We start from the raw sequence: 19009 nt of genomic DNA, 5'->3' as shown, positions 1-19009 counted from the left end.
GGACTTAACACTGCAGCTGGAGTCACTTGAGGAAAAATTTCACTTCATTTCCAAGTCAAGATCTTGAGAAAGAGTACCGGTACAGAGACACACAGAATACAGGTAGTTTAAGCTCCATTGTGAAGGTTTCACAGTCAGAAATGACTCGGAGAAGCTATTCCTTTTTTATAGGTTGAACATAATGGTTCCTTAACTTGAGAATTAGAGATATGAGACATCATTTCCTGGCTAAAACCCATACAAAATCTGTGGAATATTGTGAAGATTAAGACATCAGACCAGACAGCACAGGCTGACATGAAGGCTGCTTTTTATGCAACCTATGCTTCCTTATCACCTCGTCTCTACTGTAGGCTGACTAATTTTCATGATATACTGAGTCAATGTAGTAGTTTATGCAAAAGAAGCCCTAACCAAGTATTAAGCTCACTTTCTATACCTTGTATCAATATGTTTTTTAGTAGGCTGATATTTCAACTTAAATATCCATTTTATCAGTCTTATAACACAAATTTGCAGAAGAATTGACTTTTTTATTTATCTGTGAGCCATAATTGTCAAAATTAACAGAAATAAATGGATGAAATCTGTGTGTGATAGATATGTTTAAAATATGATTTTTACTTTTTTCAGTCTAAATGTTAAAGGACATTATTATTACTTTACATGTACCTGTATATAATGAAACAAAAAAAGTAAAATACTAAATTTTACAAGAAAGTACTGTATGATTTATATGTTACTGTATGTTACTATACTTTTATCTAAAAATATACCTTAGCAGATGTCATTGTATTGGTGGAAAATTTTAAAGTAAATGAAGCTTAAAGATAAGAGTAGTGCTTATAATTATGTTTAGCCAGTTTACAGTCAGTGGGTGTGGATGAAGAAACCTGATGATAGATATTATTCTGAACACCATTCTGCATTTTGCTGAGTAAACATATTAGGCAAATATATGCAGGGGACACATTTGCAATAGGTCAGCATCAGGTAGTAATTTTTGACCTTTTGATATACTGAACAAATGCTACTGAACAAATTATAAATGCATTCTATCATTGTATGACTATTCTTGAATTTGACTCAAATGCTTTTTTAAAAAAAATATTAAAGCATCTGAGTTGGAAACTCAAAACAGGCGATCACTTACAAGGTTCTGTTGTAATGGAACACACAACTAGCTAGTCCTTTCAGTCGGTACAACAAATTATATCAAAACAGCCTTATTTTCTCATCACAAGAGTAACCTGTAAAATAAAAGGGGTTTGAATCATGCTCCAAGTTGGCTCTAATTTAGAAAAATATGAATTAATCATTTTGTGAGTCAGTATGATACCAAATGGATTTGAAATCAGGTTTGACTCCAGAAAATTGGCGGCACAGTGTGTGCCTTTCTCACATGGACAAGTATACAGAATAGCCTCTAAATATAATGAATTATTCATGTGAGTGCTCAGGGAAAATAAAAAAAAACTCTTTAAAGGAACACACCCAAGGGTTGTGCTGCCCTCTGGGCGTACATGTGGCAGCTGGCAACGTTGCCTTAAGTATAATCCTACTGTCACCTGTCTTGAAATCTGCAGTGATGTTTGTTGTACATACCATTTAAAAGTCCATCTGTTAAATACAGAAAGACCGCCCTCTGGTGGTGAATGTATGAATCTTTTTGCCAAACTGTGCTGTGCTGTTTATGCTCCTTTTTTGTATCTCATTAAAACTTGAATATATTTAGAATTTTATGACAGACCAACAAAGAACACGTTGTCAAAGTATAAGAGGAAAAGCTCCAATAAAGACATCGGCATTTGAATTGTAACATGGCAAAGTATTAAGAGCATGTATACTTTTGCAAACCCCCCCCCCCAAAAACAATACAAATTTGAAACAGTATGGTGGCATTTATAAAGCATTTATTATTGCTTCCATGATTCATCTTCATCACAATCTTTACAGGGGAATGAACAATATGTTTGATTTAAGAACTACCAAGAGTTTCACATCATGGTTTTAGAGCAACACATTAGTCATGTGGCAGCACAAAATAAGCAAATGTAATGTAAATCAACATCACTAATAATATATTATTCAACTTCAAATTTTCAGTTATCCAGAAAACTTTTGTTAAAAAAATTGTTTTGATTATCAAAAAGGTCAATTTTACAATCAGTCAATTCAAACTATTTCCATAGCTTAATAATACATGAAACAGGAGTGCAGATTGTCTCTAAAATATAGACATTAATAATGCCACAATATTGGTTAGCAAGAAAAAAAAAAGACATGCAGATAAATTTACCTGTCCACTTAGAATAAAAAACTGAAATGTTTTAACAGCTTCATAGTTATCCTTACAGTAACTACAGAAAAAAAATCTGAAATGTAAACCGTGCAAAGTGTCTGCTACTTCTAGGTCGGAGAACTTTCTCTCAGCTTCAAAGCACATTGTAACAACCACAACCTGGCTAACAGCAGCTGTGTGATGGTTTATAGGAGTCAGTAATGCCACACATGAAATTCAACGCAAAAACAACTGGTCCCAGTCAAACTACGGGTGGGTGGAATGGACGTCAGACCCGAGGCTTAATTATGCAAAAAAATATATATTTAAGACTTTTAAGCACCACAGCAACATTTAATGGAATTGCTGTGCACTAGGAAGCATATCTGTATACTGCAACTGCATAGAGGGAAACCGAGGAGCTATAAAGGTCTGCAGATGACTATAAAAGTATCAAAATGTCAAAGAATGTGTCCTGCACTACCTTCAGAAATGTTTCATACTTCTAGTTCATTCTGAGGCATTTAATCTCAAAAGCGTATTTGGAAGAAAAGACTAAAGCTGACTTCAAAACATTCTTACAACAGTCTTCTAAAGTTACTCCTCTGGATCTAAGGCACTGGGCTGTTGCCCCTCTGGAGACCTTTGTGGTGCATCGTGAATCTGAGCAACAGGGAAACCTCTGAGCTTTTCTTGGAGACTACCTACAGCCAGCCTCATCTGATCTTCAGCTCCCTGGAGAGACTTCAGCTCCATGGTATAAAAGATGTACAGCAGGAAGGTGGTCAGCAGGATGGTGAAGCACAGGGCGGCCAGCAGGTAGAAGGAGATACGAGGAAAAGGCTGTTCCGCTCCCAGAGCGAAGCAGGGAACTGCTGCGATGGCCAGCTCCAGGACCAGGAGCGCAAAGCCCATCACTCCAGTACGTGCAGCGGTGTAGCGCATCCTCTCAGCGCAGTGCAAGCCCACTTTGACCTCTGTGCGTGCCTCGGTTAAAGTGTCAATCAGCTCAGCTAGCTTTTCTGAACAAGGAGAGAGAAAATGGACAAAGACGTTGTCAAAAAACACTCATCAAACACCTTATTTGATACATCTTGCAAGAGTAGCATTGACAAGCGAGGCCCTTCTAGGGAAATCTATGAACCGACACTACTAAGTTATTTTGCATTTATGGTAGTGATACCTGCAGGAGTGTCCTGAGTCTTGTCACTACCAGTCTGAGCTGGAATGTGGGATTCTAGCCGTAACTCTGCAGTGAGAGCCTCATGGTCAGAATACGGGAGGGGATGGCCAGGAACGGAGCCTTTGGTGGTGGACATGAAATCGCAATAAATCTTCGTTGTGGAGGAACCCTGAAAAGACAAAGTGAGTTGAATTAAAAAGAAACAAAACAAAAAAACCATTTACAGTTTGTAAAATATTCATGTGAACAAGTAGGATTTCAAAAACAACTGCATTTAACAGCTTCAAGCTTTCACCCACCTTGAACAAGATGTAGTCGATCCGAATCCCCTTCTCAAAGGGAATGAGTTCATTTTTACGGATAAAAAGGTTGTCTGCTATTAAAGTCATACCATTTTCACATCCCTAAAAAAACGAAACATGTTTGTAAAATCTTAGTAACCATGAAGAAACAAATAGTTTTTACTTGCAAGTAAAGTGTCCCTTAATTTAGTTTCCTGATCTTCATTTCATACAAGTCACTTTGACATGCAATCAACTCAGATCTTAAAACATAAAACCACAATGATGCTGTGAAACTTAGTCCATCTGTTTCACAACAGCTTTGAGCAACATGCAAAAGAAACTCCTGTCAAACATTTATGTTGAAATAAAGCTTTTTGACCTTCAACTCTGAAGCTGGGACTTGCTTAAAGTCTGTTTGATTCATTTTGAGATTCTGTAATAGTAGATTCATCAAAAGTGTAAAAAAAAAAAATCTCAAACACATCAGCTAAAAACTGCTAAATTGTTCCTAAAATAATTTTTTATGCATTTTACTCTATTTTCTACATGTGAACAGAGTAATTTTTTTCAGTGCAGCTGTCTCTTTGCTACCTACATCAAATTTAGCAGTTTCTATATAAGAGTCTTTCAGTCCAGTGTAAGACATCAGCAGCCTGCAGCCCAGATCTTGAGGGTGCATGTTGAGGTCACCTCCCACAATGACTACGTCGGCTCCAGTAGACGTATGACTTAACAAAAAAAAAAAATAAAATTATTTAATGATGCAACTCGGCATACATTTAAGAATTTGCTTTGGTTCTTGTGTCAATGATTGAAATGAACCTCATGGAACAATATGTTACTACTAAAAGTTAGCTGGTGGAGATAGCCATGCAAATGATATGTAAATACATTGCAGTGTAAACACACACTGCAGTAGATCACAGAGGCTGCATTGAAGCAAAGACACACTACCGGATGAACTGCTGCAGCTCCCAGGACTGAACCACTCTGTGGGGCAGATAAGAGTCCTTCTCTCTGCTGTACTCTGCATGCAGCTATCAATACACAAATACAAATGCCTTTTTAACATATAAATAAAATCTAGAAGAGAAAAAAAAACCAACAGATTTTACAAAAGCTTACGTGTGTGACATAGACGTTTGCGGTCAGGCCAGCAATGTTCAGTATGGCCATCCCCACAGCTTTACCTCCAAACCAATCCCCATGGTGAGCCTGCAAATAAGAGAGAATATATGAAATTTATAAAATAACAGATAGAAGAAGAAAATAACAGAAAACTGTGGCAGTATGACTAAAAGTGATAGTACTTTTACCTCAACTGACTTCTAAACCTATGTTTAACACAATGATTTTCATATTCAAACAGCATCAGTAGCACAGTCCAGCTAGGCAAATTTAAAAGGCTAAACATTCCTGGACTTTATGGAGATTTTATAATTTAACCTTAGTGGACTCAACTACAAAGATAAAAAGAAAAGCCTAGTCTATTCATCTGACTTTTGTCTAACGGTCACTACAAACTGAGGCAAAAATCAAAATCCCTTATAATAAATTAAAGTGATTGCTCTAAACACATGCTGTTACTGTAGCTAGAAGTGATGCTTACATTTACATTTTTGTCATTTTTATTTGTTTTATTACATACACATTAGTAAAAAACATAGATATGGTTGGATGAAAGTATAGGCACGTATATGCATTTTTATCTCTTGTATCAACAGAAATTCAGTTAACGTGCAAGAAAGGGTAAACTTTCACAAACCTCTATAATGTGAAGGACTTACCATGTAAGGGTAACCGTTCAGAGAGTAGCGATAAAGAAACGTGTCATGGATTCTGTGTTTGGCAAAAATGGCCAGTCCACTTCCTATGACTCCGCTGCAAAGAAGAAAAAAGGCAGGACATGATCAGTTCTACATTTACTATTTTATTTTTAGCTATAACACAACTAAGACATAAAAAGTAACATTTTGTTGTACTAGGTACAAATGATTATCCATTGAAGCTTGTGCTTTTATATGCTATAATAAGACTAAAACTAAAACAGCCTTGGGGTGAGGGGCACGGGTGGGTCAAAGACAAAAGATTAAGTAGCAAAGATTAGTCCTTCATGAGGGTTTTTAGCTACATTTTCAAACAACTCACTGCAATGCATGTCTATTTTTCTAACACTCCACTTACAACAGTCTTTTGACGATATAAGATAACACCACCCAGTTAAGAGGGAAACACATCCAGAGTTCGCTAGAATTCCTTTGGGAGTAGGAGATCCCAGATATTACCTTTTGAAGTAATGTGAGTGAGGATGAGCAGAGGCAAGCTTCGCTTTCAAATACAGAAAGTCCTTCTCACTCCACACCTTAAAAAAAAAGACATGTAAACTTTCATAATCAAGTTTTTGATAAATCAGTGTTTATATCTCTGTCAATTTAAATGAATGCTTTTAGCATACCCAACCTTACAAAATGATGGGCTGATAAAGTCAATCAACTTTAAGTGATTGTACAATAGCTTTCACTTACCTCTTGCAGTAAGACAATATCATGTTGTTCCTTGCACAACATTTCTCCAATCATCTGATAGCGCTGAGAACAGTGTTTGCTTAGATAGTGGATCCCCCTTTTGCAAAGAGAGAACAGACATTGTTTTTATTCTGCAAAGCTGTACATGCACACAGATGTAAAACATTGTATTTGGAAGATCTCCAAACTACAGCCACTTACCAGCAGTTCAGAGAAAAGACTCGCACACTGACACAGTCTGCGTTAGCCATGCTGAAGAGTCAATGGATCGGTGGAGGTGATGGTGGTGTTTCAGATCGGGAGTAGCTAAGATCAGATGTGACGGATGACGTAGATCCTGATGGGTCACATAAAAGATTATTGATGAGATGAATTATACCAAGTTCCTTTGTTGTTTTTATTGCACAATCATTTCATTGCACAAAAACATCCAATACATATGAATAAATGGCATCACTAGGGCAGTTAAATTGGAGTCACTAGTAGAGTAAATACAACCTGGGTATTAAGGAAATTGCAGGATAACCAAAGGGTTATGTGCACTTATGTATACAAAAATAAAAACCTATGAATTTGACTAAAAAAAAAAAAAAAACAACCAAAAAAAAGACAACAGATACCAAAAGGAGAAACTGGAAAATTGTGACTTGTGATCTGCACTGTAAGCACGAAAAGTGCAAGTCAAGCAAACTGAAACCTGACTTATAATTCCATACCTCAGTTATTTTTAAGTGGTTTACATCCACCAGATTTGTTTTTTTAAAAACAAAAAATACATATTGTTAATTAAAAGACACATTTTTAGAATTCAGTGTATTGTGACCTATAAATTTTAAGTGACAAAATGCTGAGATAACCTTTCTGCGATGTTAGTAGTAAAGCTGATGAATGATCAATGTGTTAAAGCTCAGCTGACCCAGTCAGGCAGCAAAATGTCATGCACCTTTCTGCTGAGTTTTCTTTCCACGTTTTAAAAAAACCATACCCTTTTGCATTCAACTCTTTTGAAACGACACACTGCCCAGACCAGAGTGCTGACATGGCTCCGTTTAGAAAGAAAAGGGAGAAACTATGGTAATGTGAAAACAATCAGGAGAGGCCAAAGGTAATGGAATTTAGAAAGAGTCTATCACCTGCTGTCAGATTCCCCAGATCCACCACAAACATGTTTTAAGTACATTTTAAATTTTTTGCTTTAAATTCCAAATTATTTAACAATATCTTATTATTTGATGCTTGAATAAATTTGGATTTTACTTCATTATGAATAACTGTCAGAAAACAAAAACAAAAGCAGTCTCCAATTTTAGGTTGTAGTATTATCAATTGATTTTTACAGCATACTGGTTAACTGATAAAACGTGATTTACAAACATCCAAGAACATGTTGGTTACAATATCTGTTTAGCAGGTTTTTGGTTTAGATGATGACTCTGATAAATTGACTAGAAATAAGTAAATCACAAACATCAACCTCAGGGATTCATTACAAATTATATTATACACCTGGAACAAATTTTAAAAAGTAGGATTATAGGAACTCTATCTCCAGTTACTCAGATATGTTAGATTCAGATGTCATACTGTAATCTAACAGGACACCGAATAAAATGCTACACCTGAAGAGTGTTGGGACGGGACAGGTGACGCTTTGCCGAAAATAACTTTGTTATTATTAACATGTCGATTTATACAACTCTTTAGTCGCATTTAGGAGCCTCCTGGGTCCTTTGTAAAAAACATTATTGAAACATGTAAAACGCTCTGCTATAAGTGGTTCCGCTTGTTTATAAATGTTATTATCTTACAGGAAACGCCAACCGTTAGCTTACAGCCACTAAATCCCTTAGCTGTTCTCTTTAGCTGTGGAACTTGCTCCGGTTTCTTTTGACCTGGTATCAGTTTGTTCAATAACTTACCGCCAGTCTACTTCCCGTCGGCTGAATTGGAGTGTTGATTTGCCGTCGGAGTTATGAGATTATTTTATTTTTTTTGCTTTAGTCTTAGAACACTTCCTGTTAGCCTGTTAGCCACCAGGTTAATGATCCTCTAGGAAACACATAGCAGTAAGGTCTGTGTATTTCAGGCCACTACTACCTCTGACATAGCGGTACTCAAACATTGCCATTGATACGTGCCTTTCTCTCACGCCGACGTCAAGTCAGCTGGTATATAAAAAAATAATGGGCTGACCACCGATTACAGTTGTTCTTTCCCAACTAAAGCTTGACATCAGGTCAAATTTCGTAGTTGTACACTACGGACTAACTTTCAAATCTTACATTACCCGTGCAACATTGTACGTCAAAGCTGATAGCATTAAAACAACCCTTACAACTTTTACGCAGTTTTATTTTGAGAGTATTACTTCCGGATTGAGCTACATTTGTCGAAGTGACTTCTGGGAGTTGAAGTTCAGCACTTCCTTGATGTACTTTACAATGGTAAGTTAAAGTGTTTCCTGATGTATTACATTTCAAGTGGAATTAATTTTTTTTTAATGACAATTATTTTTTTCTCAGCAACAGGCTTAAAGGTTTTCTGTAGATTGATGTTAGTGTCAGAATTTTGTGTAGCCTACTAATTAGAAAGCATGGATCTAATGGTTCAGACTGGCGATATTAGTGTACTGGTGGATTTTTCGTAGCACATTCTGAGCCCCTTAGCTCCAAAGAAGTATTGAATAGCCCCCTTCTGTCTGAGTATTCCTGCAGACAAGGGCGTCCCTTTGTGTCCAGTACCTGTATGTCCTTCCGATGACTACGTCCAGTGGGACAGCAGACTTTGTCACAAAGCTTAAGCTACTTTCTTGAACATAACTAGTGAATCATTGCACTCTAGTGGCCTAGGTCACTAGGTCAACCAGCATTTTTAAGAGCATGATGGAAATTAGCAAAGTGGATGTACAGCTGACAAATGTGCAGTAACTCTGATATGCTATCGTGTCATTAAGGACTAACAACTTAGGTACGTTTCCAAAAATTAGTATTTAAATAAACAAAGAAAAATGTTCTGGGAGCAAAAAGGATGTCCAACACAAGCTTTACCTAAAAAGTGGCCAGTGAGTGTACATGTAAATATATTCACAATAGTACAGGCAGTAGTTTTTTGTTTAATTATTTAATTGTTGGTTTCTGTTTAACCTTAATTTGAACTAGTATCTACTATTATATTTTCTTTCCTAAAAATGTATGTCTTCCTGCCTGTCATTGCAGACTTCATAACCACACATTTTGTTGCTAATATTTTTGTTAAATTAAGAAGAACCACCATAGACAAAACAAATTAACATAAATTTAATGAGTTTTCTGGGGGGAAATGGCCCCAAAGGCACCATGCGTCTTGTGTTGTTAGATACATTTGTTGATTACATAGTCCAACCTCTACTTTTAAGTATAAAATTGCAATGCACAATTGTAACAAAGACAATAGTAAACCACCTTAAACCAAAGACAAAAAAAAACTTCCCACACCATTCCGAATATGATACATTAGGTAACTCAGTATTATCAATACCAGAACAATCACACATTATTTTCAGTGTAACATACGGCAAACACTGAAAGTCAAAAGACAACATGATCAAAACAAAAAATTAATCTTGATGCAGGCAGAAAATGTCTGTATAAAAGATAAACCGTGAGACCTGCAAAAGGAGAAGTGTTATCTGTATTCATGCTGTGAAGTTTGACATCCAAAGTCACAGATATATTTTTAATTTTACTCTCTTGTAGCAATGTTTTCCAGTGGACCTCACAAAACTGATGCTTGTCTAGCAGGAATTGTGGAGTCAAAAGTTAATTCTGTCTCAAATAAAACTCATGCCAGAGTTTTAACACCTTTATCACATTGGAAAATTATCAACATGTCTTGAGAAACCCCACCCTGCCTTTTCTGTATTTCTCCTCCAACCCCATAAATAACAATCAATAGTCATACTCCACAGAGACAATAGTTCTGTTTCAAAATCATCATTTGAATTGATTTCATAATTATTTTGTATGTAAAAAAAACTGACTTAAATAAAACTGAACTTTTTATCAGTGAATACAGCCTCTCCACACACTACATGGAGAAGAGTGAAGCAAATAAACCAACTTCACAGCATACAATCTCTTTTTTAAACAAAAGAAACAGTGATTAACTTCTCCCCCTTTAACCATGGTCTCTGTGTTGAATTACATGATCACAAATATCAACAAAAAGCCCCCCGAAAAATACTCCTATGTAACACATATTCCTTTAATATCCATTGACTCACAGTACAGAAAGAAACATTTCAATTATGCTACATAACTCAAGTCAGAAAATAAGCACTATTGTTGCTGCAACCCCCCCATCATATTTTTTTTTATTAAGTGCATCTGAACACACGCTTTTAAACAGCAAGAAATACCAAAGGGTCTCATAAGGAACATAAAGCCCTGGATTTCTGTCACAATTGCAATAATACAAGACCCTTGTGTCAAATGTCTGTAACTGATAGATTCTGGTAAGACCTGATTTTTTACTGTTAAGATGTAAAAACATACAAGCAGAACTACGATAACACAGCAACAATATCAGCTTTCCTCAATTTCACTTGGACTGTTAAACATTTTGCTTAGAATTTCTTTTTCATGTCATATTTTGTAGATAAGGCAGAATGAAAGTTTGTTATCCCACTCCTCCGTGTGCCCAAAGACAAAAACTGCCCTCACAGGTGTTGATCAGACTCCAATATTTTTTGTAACAAAACTCATCTGTATGAACATATTTTGCTCATTCAAAAACAAGAGGTAGTAAAAAAGGCAATCCAAAGTGGCAGGCAATGGTAAAACCTTTGGTTAAAAAAAGGCACTTGCTGTACTAACAAACCTAAACAATTTCCCTCTGGTTTTCCCCTTTCTGTGGTCCATAGCTCTCCACTTTTCAGGCCAATAAGCACTTCTCTTACTGCTACCATCAGAGTCTTTACAATCCCATAATCACATTCTCCCTCCCTCAGTAAAACATTTCAATCTTCATCAAACACAGAGTGACCCACTTCATCTTGTTTAATCACATAAAAACAGCTGGTTATCCACAGTTCTTCACAATTTTGTTTCATGTTGGCGAGTCTGTCTTTTGTCCTTGCATTCTTTCCTTAAAGCATAACGTGTGTCCATGTTAGTCCGGTCTAGCATTGTCAAAAGTTTCTGTTGTAAATTTCCTGGATGTTTGAGGTGGTCGTAGAGAGATTGCGTCACGCTTAGTCTGGCTTCTCCAGAATCATCTTGACGAGCTGTTAGTCTTTTATAAGTCTGTAGACGTGATACTGAGCTCCATGTTCACTATTGGAAACCTCAAAAACAAACGCTATACAGAGAAGGGTTTCCTGGGTTTCACGGTTCATCACCACCTGAGTGTAAACACACATTTGATTGGAATGATTATGTATTTCAGGCAGCTTTTTAAGGATTAATTTGAATTAAGTATTTTTTACCTGTAGGATCGTGAAGTTTTCAAGAACACTATTCATCATGTACTTTTCAGGTAAGTGTTTGAGTTTGTGGATAAAGTTGATCATGTATTCGCACATAGGAGAGCGGTGGATCCTGTAAACATACTTTCCTCCCTCCAGTAGGGCGTGTTCTGTCTGGAGCATACAACAAAAACAGGAGAAAATAAGTGAGCAGTATCAAACACACGTTTGTGAAAATAGCTATTTAATTCACATCCGTACCTCGACTTTCTCTACAACCTGCTTCCCGAATGAGCAGACTTTTGTTGAAACTGTGATAGTCATGTCCTCCATGCTGCTGTACTGGCTGCTTACACCATAGAATGAGCCAGGCCCATCCAGCATCCCGCTGCTGTTCAGGTCAGCCTTTAGAGAGCACAAAACTTTAGTTATAACAAAAACGTTCATAAAACTAAAAAATTAAGTCTAATAGGAAACAAATTGAGAAACACCAGAATCTCACAAAGAGCCTGAAGACAAATTATATATTGGACTGATTTCAAGCAGAAAATAAATATGGCAAATATTGCAAAACTCATTGCACCTAATAAAATATCATCTGAGTTATTATAATCGTCATGGTGTCATCAAAAGGTAATATGCTAAAGAACAGCTCTAACGCTATTTCAACTACATCACCTCCCGCAGTCATTGGCTCTCTTGTTAAGGATATTTAAAAAGCCTAAATAAATTAATCTTTTTTGCAGTACCATCGTCTCCAGCTCAAACACACTTTTCAAATATTTCTCGGGATCTCAAAAAACTTTCAAAGAATCTCGAGAAAGTAAGTGAGGATGGATCACTCTGTTTTTACATGGCCCCCTTATGGTCTCCATAAGGGGGCCATTGATTTAAATCTGCAGAAGTTAAATATAATAAAAATGAAAAAATAAAAATCTGCAGTCTTTAGGATTGATATTGCCTCTGGGCCTCAGGTTTATGTCTTATTACGGAATTCCACCAAAATAAAATAACATAATAAAAGTTTTGTTTTTTAGTTTTCTTGAACTTTAACACTGTGCAATTAATTTAAAAGATTTTCTTTAAGACATTTAACACATATATACCAGGAGGGCTGTTTAGAGTGGAAAATAATGTATTTAGCAGTTAATGAACAAAATCCCACCCAGAATTTGACGAGGAAGAAAGCATTCTGGGGCCCTTTCTCGTAAAGGTCTTTCAGGCCTCCTTTTTTTTCGGGGAACTTGTCGTAGATCTGCCGGATTTCCACAGCCTCGAGGAGCGGGTCGCTGTAGGAAGGGTTGGTCTGCCCAATGTGGACAAACAGGTGTTTGCTGTACTGCAGTGGAAAAAGACCAGAGGTTCAAAGTTGTCAGTTTAAAGTCTTTATCACATCACCAGGAAAAAATTCTGAGAACAATAAACAACTGATATAGGAAGCAAGTAAGCTTCAGTGCACCATTCCTTACTTATCTCAATTAAAATAAACTAAATTTTTAGATCCACTTACAACTAAACAAAAAGTGAACAATGATTGTGTAACACCAAAACACAGGTGAAGTTTGAATACCTCTTATCATTTAAATGTCTCACAAAGAGGGTACAATTTGAACAAACAAATTAATAAAAATGCTCCATTGTGATCACCACAGAGGAGCATGTTTGGTAGAGACAATGCCATTCCAAAATTCAGCTTACATTGTCTGGGTCTCTCTGGACCTCCATGAAGGCTGAGTACTCCAGCATCCGTAGCTTAGATGACGCAATCGTCCGATCTTGCCATACTGGAACTGCGGTCGCTGTTGGTGGAGGAGGAGGCGCCAAGGGCTCATAGGCTGGGCACAGACACACAGGCATGAATAAACTGTCTGTTTTTTATTTTTTAAAACACTAACAAGTCACACCTACCTGGTATGGGTTGTTGTACTGGCAGGGCTGAGTATGGAGGCTGTACAAAAGGTTTGATGCTGAAAGACAACAAATGACCAAGTGAGTTATAAGTATTTAGTTATAAGTATTTCGTTATAAGACATACTGCTAATGTCTCCAACTTTGTGTTTCTTATTGTGGTAATCTGTTAACTTGTAAGAATAATCATGTGTTGCTGCACCAGCTAGGCGTTAAGTTCACCTTCTTCAGTGCTACATAATAGAACAAAACAGCACCAGTTAATATAATTTCCAGACAAATCACAGAAAACCAATTAAGGCTTTTGGTACTTTTAAAAGATCATCAACATTATGAGGAATTCAATGTTTTTTCCCCTTTTTTCAATCAAATCTGAAGTAATTCATTTGCCTGATGGTGGTTAATTCAACAACAGTGTAGGAAACAAACAATACAGGAGTTCAGGAAGAGTTAGTGCTGTTCTGTGCTTAAATTCAGGTCTTGGCTAAGGAGAACTTACACATGGCTGGTGCAGATAGGCCCAGGAGTCCTTCCCGGGTTGACATCTAGAACCATCCTAGTGTTGAAAAATGTTATTCAGTAAAAAAAAAAAAAAACCTGCAATACTCACCTGACATAAAACCTAACCTGCTAACTGATTTACTTGTTTTTTGCAGCTATTTATTTCTTGTGTTTACTTACTCCTGAGATGGCCCCGGCTGTACTGGGATTGGATGAGGCCAGAACTGGAGGGCAAGAAAAAGAGACAAGTGTTTCATTTTTTTTTCTCAAATTTTCCCCTTCTTTTCACTGTGATAAGATGTTTATATACAGTCATTTTTAATCATTCTCACTCGAGTGGGTTGGTATGGGGCGGGAGACAGAGGAGGAAGGTGATTCTTTATCATGCTCGGTGAGACAATCTGTGCAGATGACAGGGCGGCCATGTTCTGCAGGGCTTTGTCTTTGGATGCTTGATCCTGAAAATTAAGAGAGAAATATGCGAGGAATAATCAGCATATAATTTTTTTTTCTCAAAAACATCTATGTTTGATAAATAAAACAACTCATTTAGCTGTCAAAGAAAGCTTGGAAAATTGTTAGCTTAGCAATAAAACTGTGTTGTTCTGAATGAAAAGCAGATTTCAGAATAAAGCAGAGAGAATGACACAGATGAAGCAGCATTGATCAAATATAAACAGTAGATGGTCAGTGGGTTATCAAGAACATTGCAAGAAAAATAGAATAAAGTCATTAAAGCTGGATCCAAGAGACCACAAGACCCAAGAATAAACATAGGTAACTCAAGATGTCTAAAACCATCCAATTTCAATCCAAACCCTTTGGAGGATAAATTATTTAAGAAAACACATTAAAAGATAAATAATGTATATATGTATATATTAAAATTTTTTTGTTTTAGATTGCAAAATAGTTGCATTTTGTACTGCAATCTCTTACTTTGCGACTGAAAGACAGATACCTCAGAAGTAGGACTCTGTGTCGAGAAAGACACCTAATGGAAAGCAAGCAAGAGTTTGATTTCTGGCAGAGGCTGAGGGGCGAGAATGAGGTATCATAGAAGGGCTATGCTCAGAACTATCTCCTTTAGCATCGGTTTATTAACCGGATAATGATGGGGTGGGATGCCATGCCTGCAGACGGCCATAGCAAAAGGATAGTGCACTAGTGCTGCCAAACAAAGGGGAGCAGGGAAGCATATTACACAAGGCAGATTCACTTACCAAATTCATCGCCTGAATCAAAAAAGAGAAAAACCATTAGTATTATGCACTTCTATATAATGTTTTGATGCTTACTTCTACGGCATTTAAATTTGATAGTGATAGTGAATGGGGTGAAATAAGTAAAACTTTTCGATTCAGCTAAAAAATAGTTGGTACAGTTTACCCATTGCAAATAAAGCACAGCTTGTGGCATCATGGGAAAACAAAATATTCCTTTTGAGGCTGACAGTCAACGTTATCTAAAATTTCAAGAATTTTTATCTTTAATTTGGTAAGATATGCATATTATTAACAACTAAATGCAATTTGTCTTGTTTCACAATCTTTTTGAATGGAAATCTGATTTCTAATTGTTCCCAAATTAAGTCTTCAGTCTATTACATTAACTTTGCAGGAAGTTTATCAACTTAACTGTCAATCCCAAATACTGATATGAAGGTCAATGTGTTCTCGAAGAAGTTAAAGAGGCAGTACCTCTTTCAGTTTTATACTTGCAACTTATGTTTGGATTATGTAGAGGCTTAGGACATGGTGACAAAGTTGATAAAGCCTTAAAACAGGTATTGTACGATGTAAAACTTAGTTTACACCTCATTGTTGCAAGTTCTTAAAAAAGGCAACACACTCTTGAATCAGACTGTTAGGTGCTTAAAGCGAGGTTTCTAACATCTCATTAGGACAAACTTTGTATCTATGGGAAAATGTGGTAGACGCCACACTTTTGACTAAAATTAAGTGAAACATGACTGCAATGGATACTGACCTACTTTCCAGTATTTCACAATTTTTTCATCTTTTAACTTACAAAACAACATGAGCCTGAACTTATATTAGCTATTGCTTATGACATAATCCATATTAAAATGTCATTATTAAATAGAAATATTACTAGCTATAATAAGGTGGGGTGCTACACAGTATTGAAGTATACAGAGGTACATACAATAGCAGAGGTATTTCTTTAATTACTGTTATTAAAGAAATCTGCAAATTTGACAGTAAGTACTTCACAGAAAAGTTTAAATTGCTCATTTTTTTTCTTTATGAGTAAAGAGTGTACTTTCTGCAAAACTTTCTTCTTGTGATGCCATTCCTGCTCTGCAGTGGCATTATGTACTCAACAGTTATGTGTGGCATTTAAGAGTAACTGCAGTGAATCTATGGCAGTAACTTTACCATGGTGATACTGCAATATCTTATTCTTTTAATAAATGCACTTCTACATTTTGCTATGTTAACCTAGCAGTTATTTTATTTTTAAAACTGATTTAAATTCAGACCTATCATCAAAATGATTTGCTTAAATAGTTTCCCCATTAAGGATAGTTTGTGTCCAAATAATCTGCTAATGAATTTGGGAACCATTTTTCGTATTGGCTCTCTAATGAGAAGTGGCTGTCTAGTGAAACTGGAAATTTCCCAAATTTCCAATCTAATTGGCCTATCTCTCATGACAACGTCTTCCCCTGAAATCTGCAGGTTCTAGAAAAAAACTATAATTGAACAAGCAAGAAGCCTTGCATGGCCAGATTTAGTTTCCCGTTTTAGATTTAGTTGAGGTAAATTTAGGTGGCACTGTATGTCTTACATATGGCTATTTTGTTAGATCCCTGCAAGATTTTTGTCTTGTTTTTCACTTAGTTCTTAATCTGAGATTGACTCCCTGGACAACCAAAGAACCAGTATTGCACCAGTATGGTCTGATGGATCTTTTGGTTGGAACTACAACAAACATGAGCTGTCGTGCTGAAATTTACTTGAATTTAGCAGATAAATAGTATGCACTCAATAGTAAAAAACCCTAACTCATAACTACAGAGAATAATAATAATAAAAATGCCAGGTAAATAAACAACTAAACCAAAGCGCTTTTTTATCCCCGATTGATAAAAAGTAAATCGTATATGAGAAATGTAAAGCACCTAGTTGCTTTTTTAAATATGCAATAAAGATTGCTCAATAGAAATTGAACAATCCCATCTACTGCTTAGATCACTTTGTTTTGTGATTTGAGTGAGGAAAACAGAAACACCTGTTGTTTCTTATATAAAAAGCACTGAAATGGTAATTACATATAGTTATTTTGCAACATCACAAGCCTGTTTATGCAGGTAGTAACAAAGTACACCCCAGTATTTTAGGAAAGTTAATTTTAAAAAAGTAGACATAACTCAACCCCAATTTGATTTGATCTCTTAAACAATGACAAAAACATCACCTCAAGATGCCCCACTTATGTTTTTTGTAAACCACAGCTCCCCAACCCCTGTTTGGGAGGCACTACTCTAGAAGGTTAGTCAGTCTTAGAAGTTTAATTTAAACTAATTTTTGCCCCATAGAATATAGTATTTTTAATATATAGAAGTATTAGAAGTAGATTAATTATTTCAGTGTGGATATGCAAAAATTACTTAAAAAGCATAAAGAGTCCAGAGAATTTGAATGAGACAAGCTAAAAAGAGTTGCACAAAACTTTATATTGAGTTTTACAGAAGACTTTACAAACAAAGGAATAGATAAGAAACTGTAAATATTCAAGTGGAAGGAGCAGAAAACAGAAAGAAAGAAAGAAAGAAAGAGAAAAGAAGGAAAGAAAGAAAGAAAGATAAAAAGAAGGAAAGAAAGAAAAGAGCAAAAGGAGTACAGTAAGTTTCTGAGGACAGAGACAGAGCTGGAGCAACATGCAGCTATATAAACTTTTTAGACTGGCTTAGCAATGCACGTTCAATTAAAGCAAAGACTACAGTAACAACCATTACAGCTTGATTTTTAGATTTCTGTGTACTTCTGTACAAATACAAGGCTAAAAAAAACATGCACGTCGATGTACTGGATGCAAAAAAGCAAATCTAATTTGTATTTTAAACTTTTGAATGCAAACAATTCTTTTGTTCACAGCAAGCATGCATCTGCTTGTGTAGCCAAAATGTTTTTTCCATGTAAGCAAAGATTGATAATCAGATTCTCAAATTAGCTGGTTAGTGCAAAGCCAAGCGTGTACCAGCCCTGCTGAGGTGAAGCGCATACCTTTAGCTTTGACTGGATCTCGCGAGATTTTCTCCGGGCGAGAACCTGCAAATGGCTAGAAACCTGCACAGAAGAATAGCCAGGAGAAGGGAAGAGGAAAGAAGACATGGAGGGAAAGGACACGGGGAAGAAAGGGAGAAGCCGTAACCAAAGAGGAAAGAGACGCCCAGTCAGTGTTGCCGGGAGGCGGGCCGGCGGGACCTACCTTAATACCCGCCTGGTATTCACGAACTTTCTTCCGTGCTAACACCTGTATGTGACTAGACACCTACAGGGGTGTGAAACAGTTTTCAACAAATAAATAACATGCAATCAAATTCATGCATGCACAACCATGCAGGTGCATACTTGTAGAGTGTATGCCAATTCTTTACTGAAACAACGAAAATGTTCAGCGGTCAGAACAGTTGCTGAAAAACATTGAAAAGTGAATTTAAAGGATAAGATTGATAATTATACACTTTCGTGAATAGGTTTCTTGTAACGTGGTAGTTAGCTGTGAAATAATGCTGGAGATAAGCGATAATAACACAGAATCCAAAGAAACAGCCAGAAAAAGTTATGAGGCTGACTGCCATCATCAGCAAAATCCGGTGCTTTTAACACAGTTTCTTTTCGCTTCACCTAAATA

At 36.4% G+C, this 19009-nt stretch overlaps 2 protein-coding genes across 9 annotated transcripts in view; both read right to left on the bottom strand.

Moving 5' to 3' along the window:
- Positions 1–1893: 1893 nt before the first annotated feature.
- smpd2b (sphingomyelin phosphodiesterase 2b) lies at positions 1894–8612 on the bottom strand. The gene is made up of 11 exons (XM_028003979.1): positions 8193–8612; positions 6475–6610; positions 6274–6370; positions 6034–6110; positions 5536–5629; positions 4874–4963; positions 4703–4785; positions 4344–4476; positions 3764–3868; positions 3465–3633; positions 1894–3303 (listed from the first exon to the last, which is right to left on the bottom strand). Exons 2-11 carry the CDS (start codon positions 6522–6524, stop codon positions 2879–2881), a joined length of 1323 nt encoding a protein of 440 aa, XP_027859780.1. The 5' UTR covers positions 6525–6610; positions 8193–8612; the 3' UTR covers positions 1894–2878.
- Positions 8613–9553: 941 nt separating this feature from the next.
- Positions 9554–19009, bottom strand: part of tead3b (TEA domain family member 3 b) — a 35388-nt gene continuing 25932 nt past the window's right edge. Inside the window, exons 5-16 of one of the 8 annotated variants that reach the window (XM_028002393.1) lie at positions 18584–18646; positions 18379–18441; positions 15349–15360; positions 14458–14583; positions 14306–14349; positions 14124–14180; positions 13625–13683; positions 13415–13551; positions 12882–13055; positions 11978–12121; positions 11738–11890; positions 9554–11653 (exon numbers count right to left, since the gene is read on the bottom strand). In XM_028002393.1, coding sequence (XP_027858194.1) covers positions 11540–11653; positions 11738–11890; positions 11978–12121; positions 12882–13055; positions 13415–13551; positions 13625–13683; positions 14124–14180; positions 14306–14349; positions 14458–14583; positions 15349–15360; positions 18379–18441; positions 18584–18646 — 1146 coding nt within the window. In that variant the 3' untranslated portion in view covers positions 9554–11539. The remainder of the gene's footprint in view (positions 11654–11737; positions 11891–11977; positions 12122–12881; positions 13056–13414; positions 13552–13624; positions 13684–14123; positions 14181–14305; positions 14350–14457; positions 14584–15348; positions 15361–18378; positions 18442–18583; positions 18647–19009) is intronic. The other 7 variants (XM_028002395.1, XM_028002394.1, XM_028002396.1 and 4 more) reach the window with 7 other exon arrangements.

Source organism: Xiphophorus couchianus, chromosome 20, assembly GCF_001444195.1.
Source record: "Xiphophorus couchianus chromosome 20, X_couchianus-1.0, whole genome shotgun sequence".
In the NCBI taxonomy this organism is placed as follows: Eukaryota; Metazoa; Chordata; class Actinopteri; order Cyprinodontiformes; family Poeciliidae; genus Xiphophorus; species Xiphophorus couchianus.
This window is presented reverse-complemented; position numbering and strand designations above follow the sequence as displayed.

What these genes read in the sequence shown, in the direction of transcription:
- smpd2b (XM_028003979.1), bottom strand. Translation starts at nt 6,524, where the DNA reads ATGGCTAACGCAGACTGTGTCAGTGTGCGAGTCTTTTCTCTGAACTGC. An exon ending in TAGAAACTGCTAAATTTGAT is followed by an intron (nt 3,869 to 4,343) that starts GTAGGTAGCAAA and finishes TCGTTTTTTTAG; the next exon opens with GGATGTGAAAATGGTATGAC. An exon ending in TCGACTACATCTTGTTCAAG is followed by an intron (nt 3,634 to 3,763) that starts GTGGGTGAAAGC and finishes TTGTCTTTTCAG; the next exon opens with GGTTCCTCCACAACGAAGAT.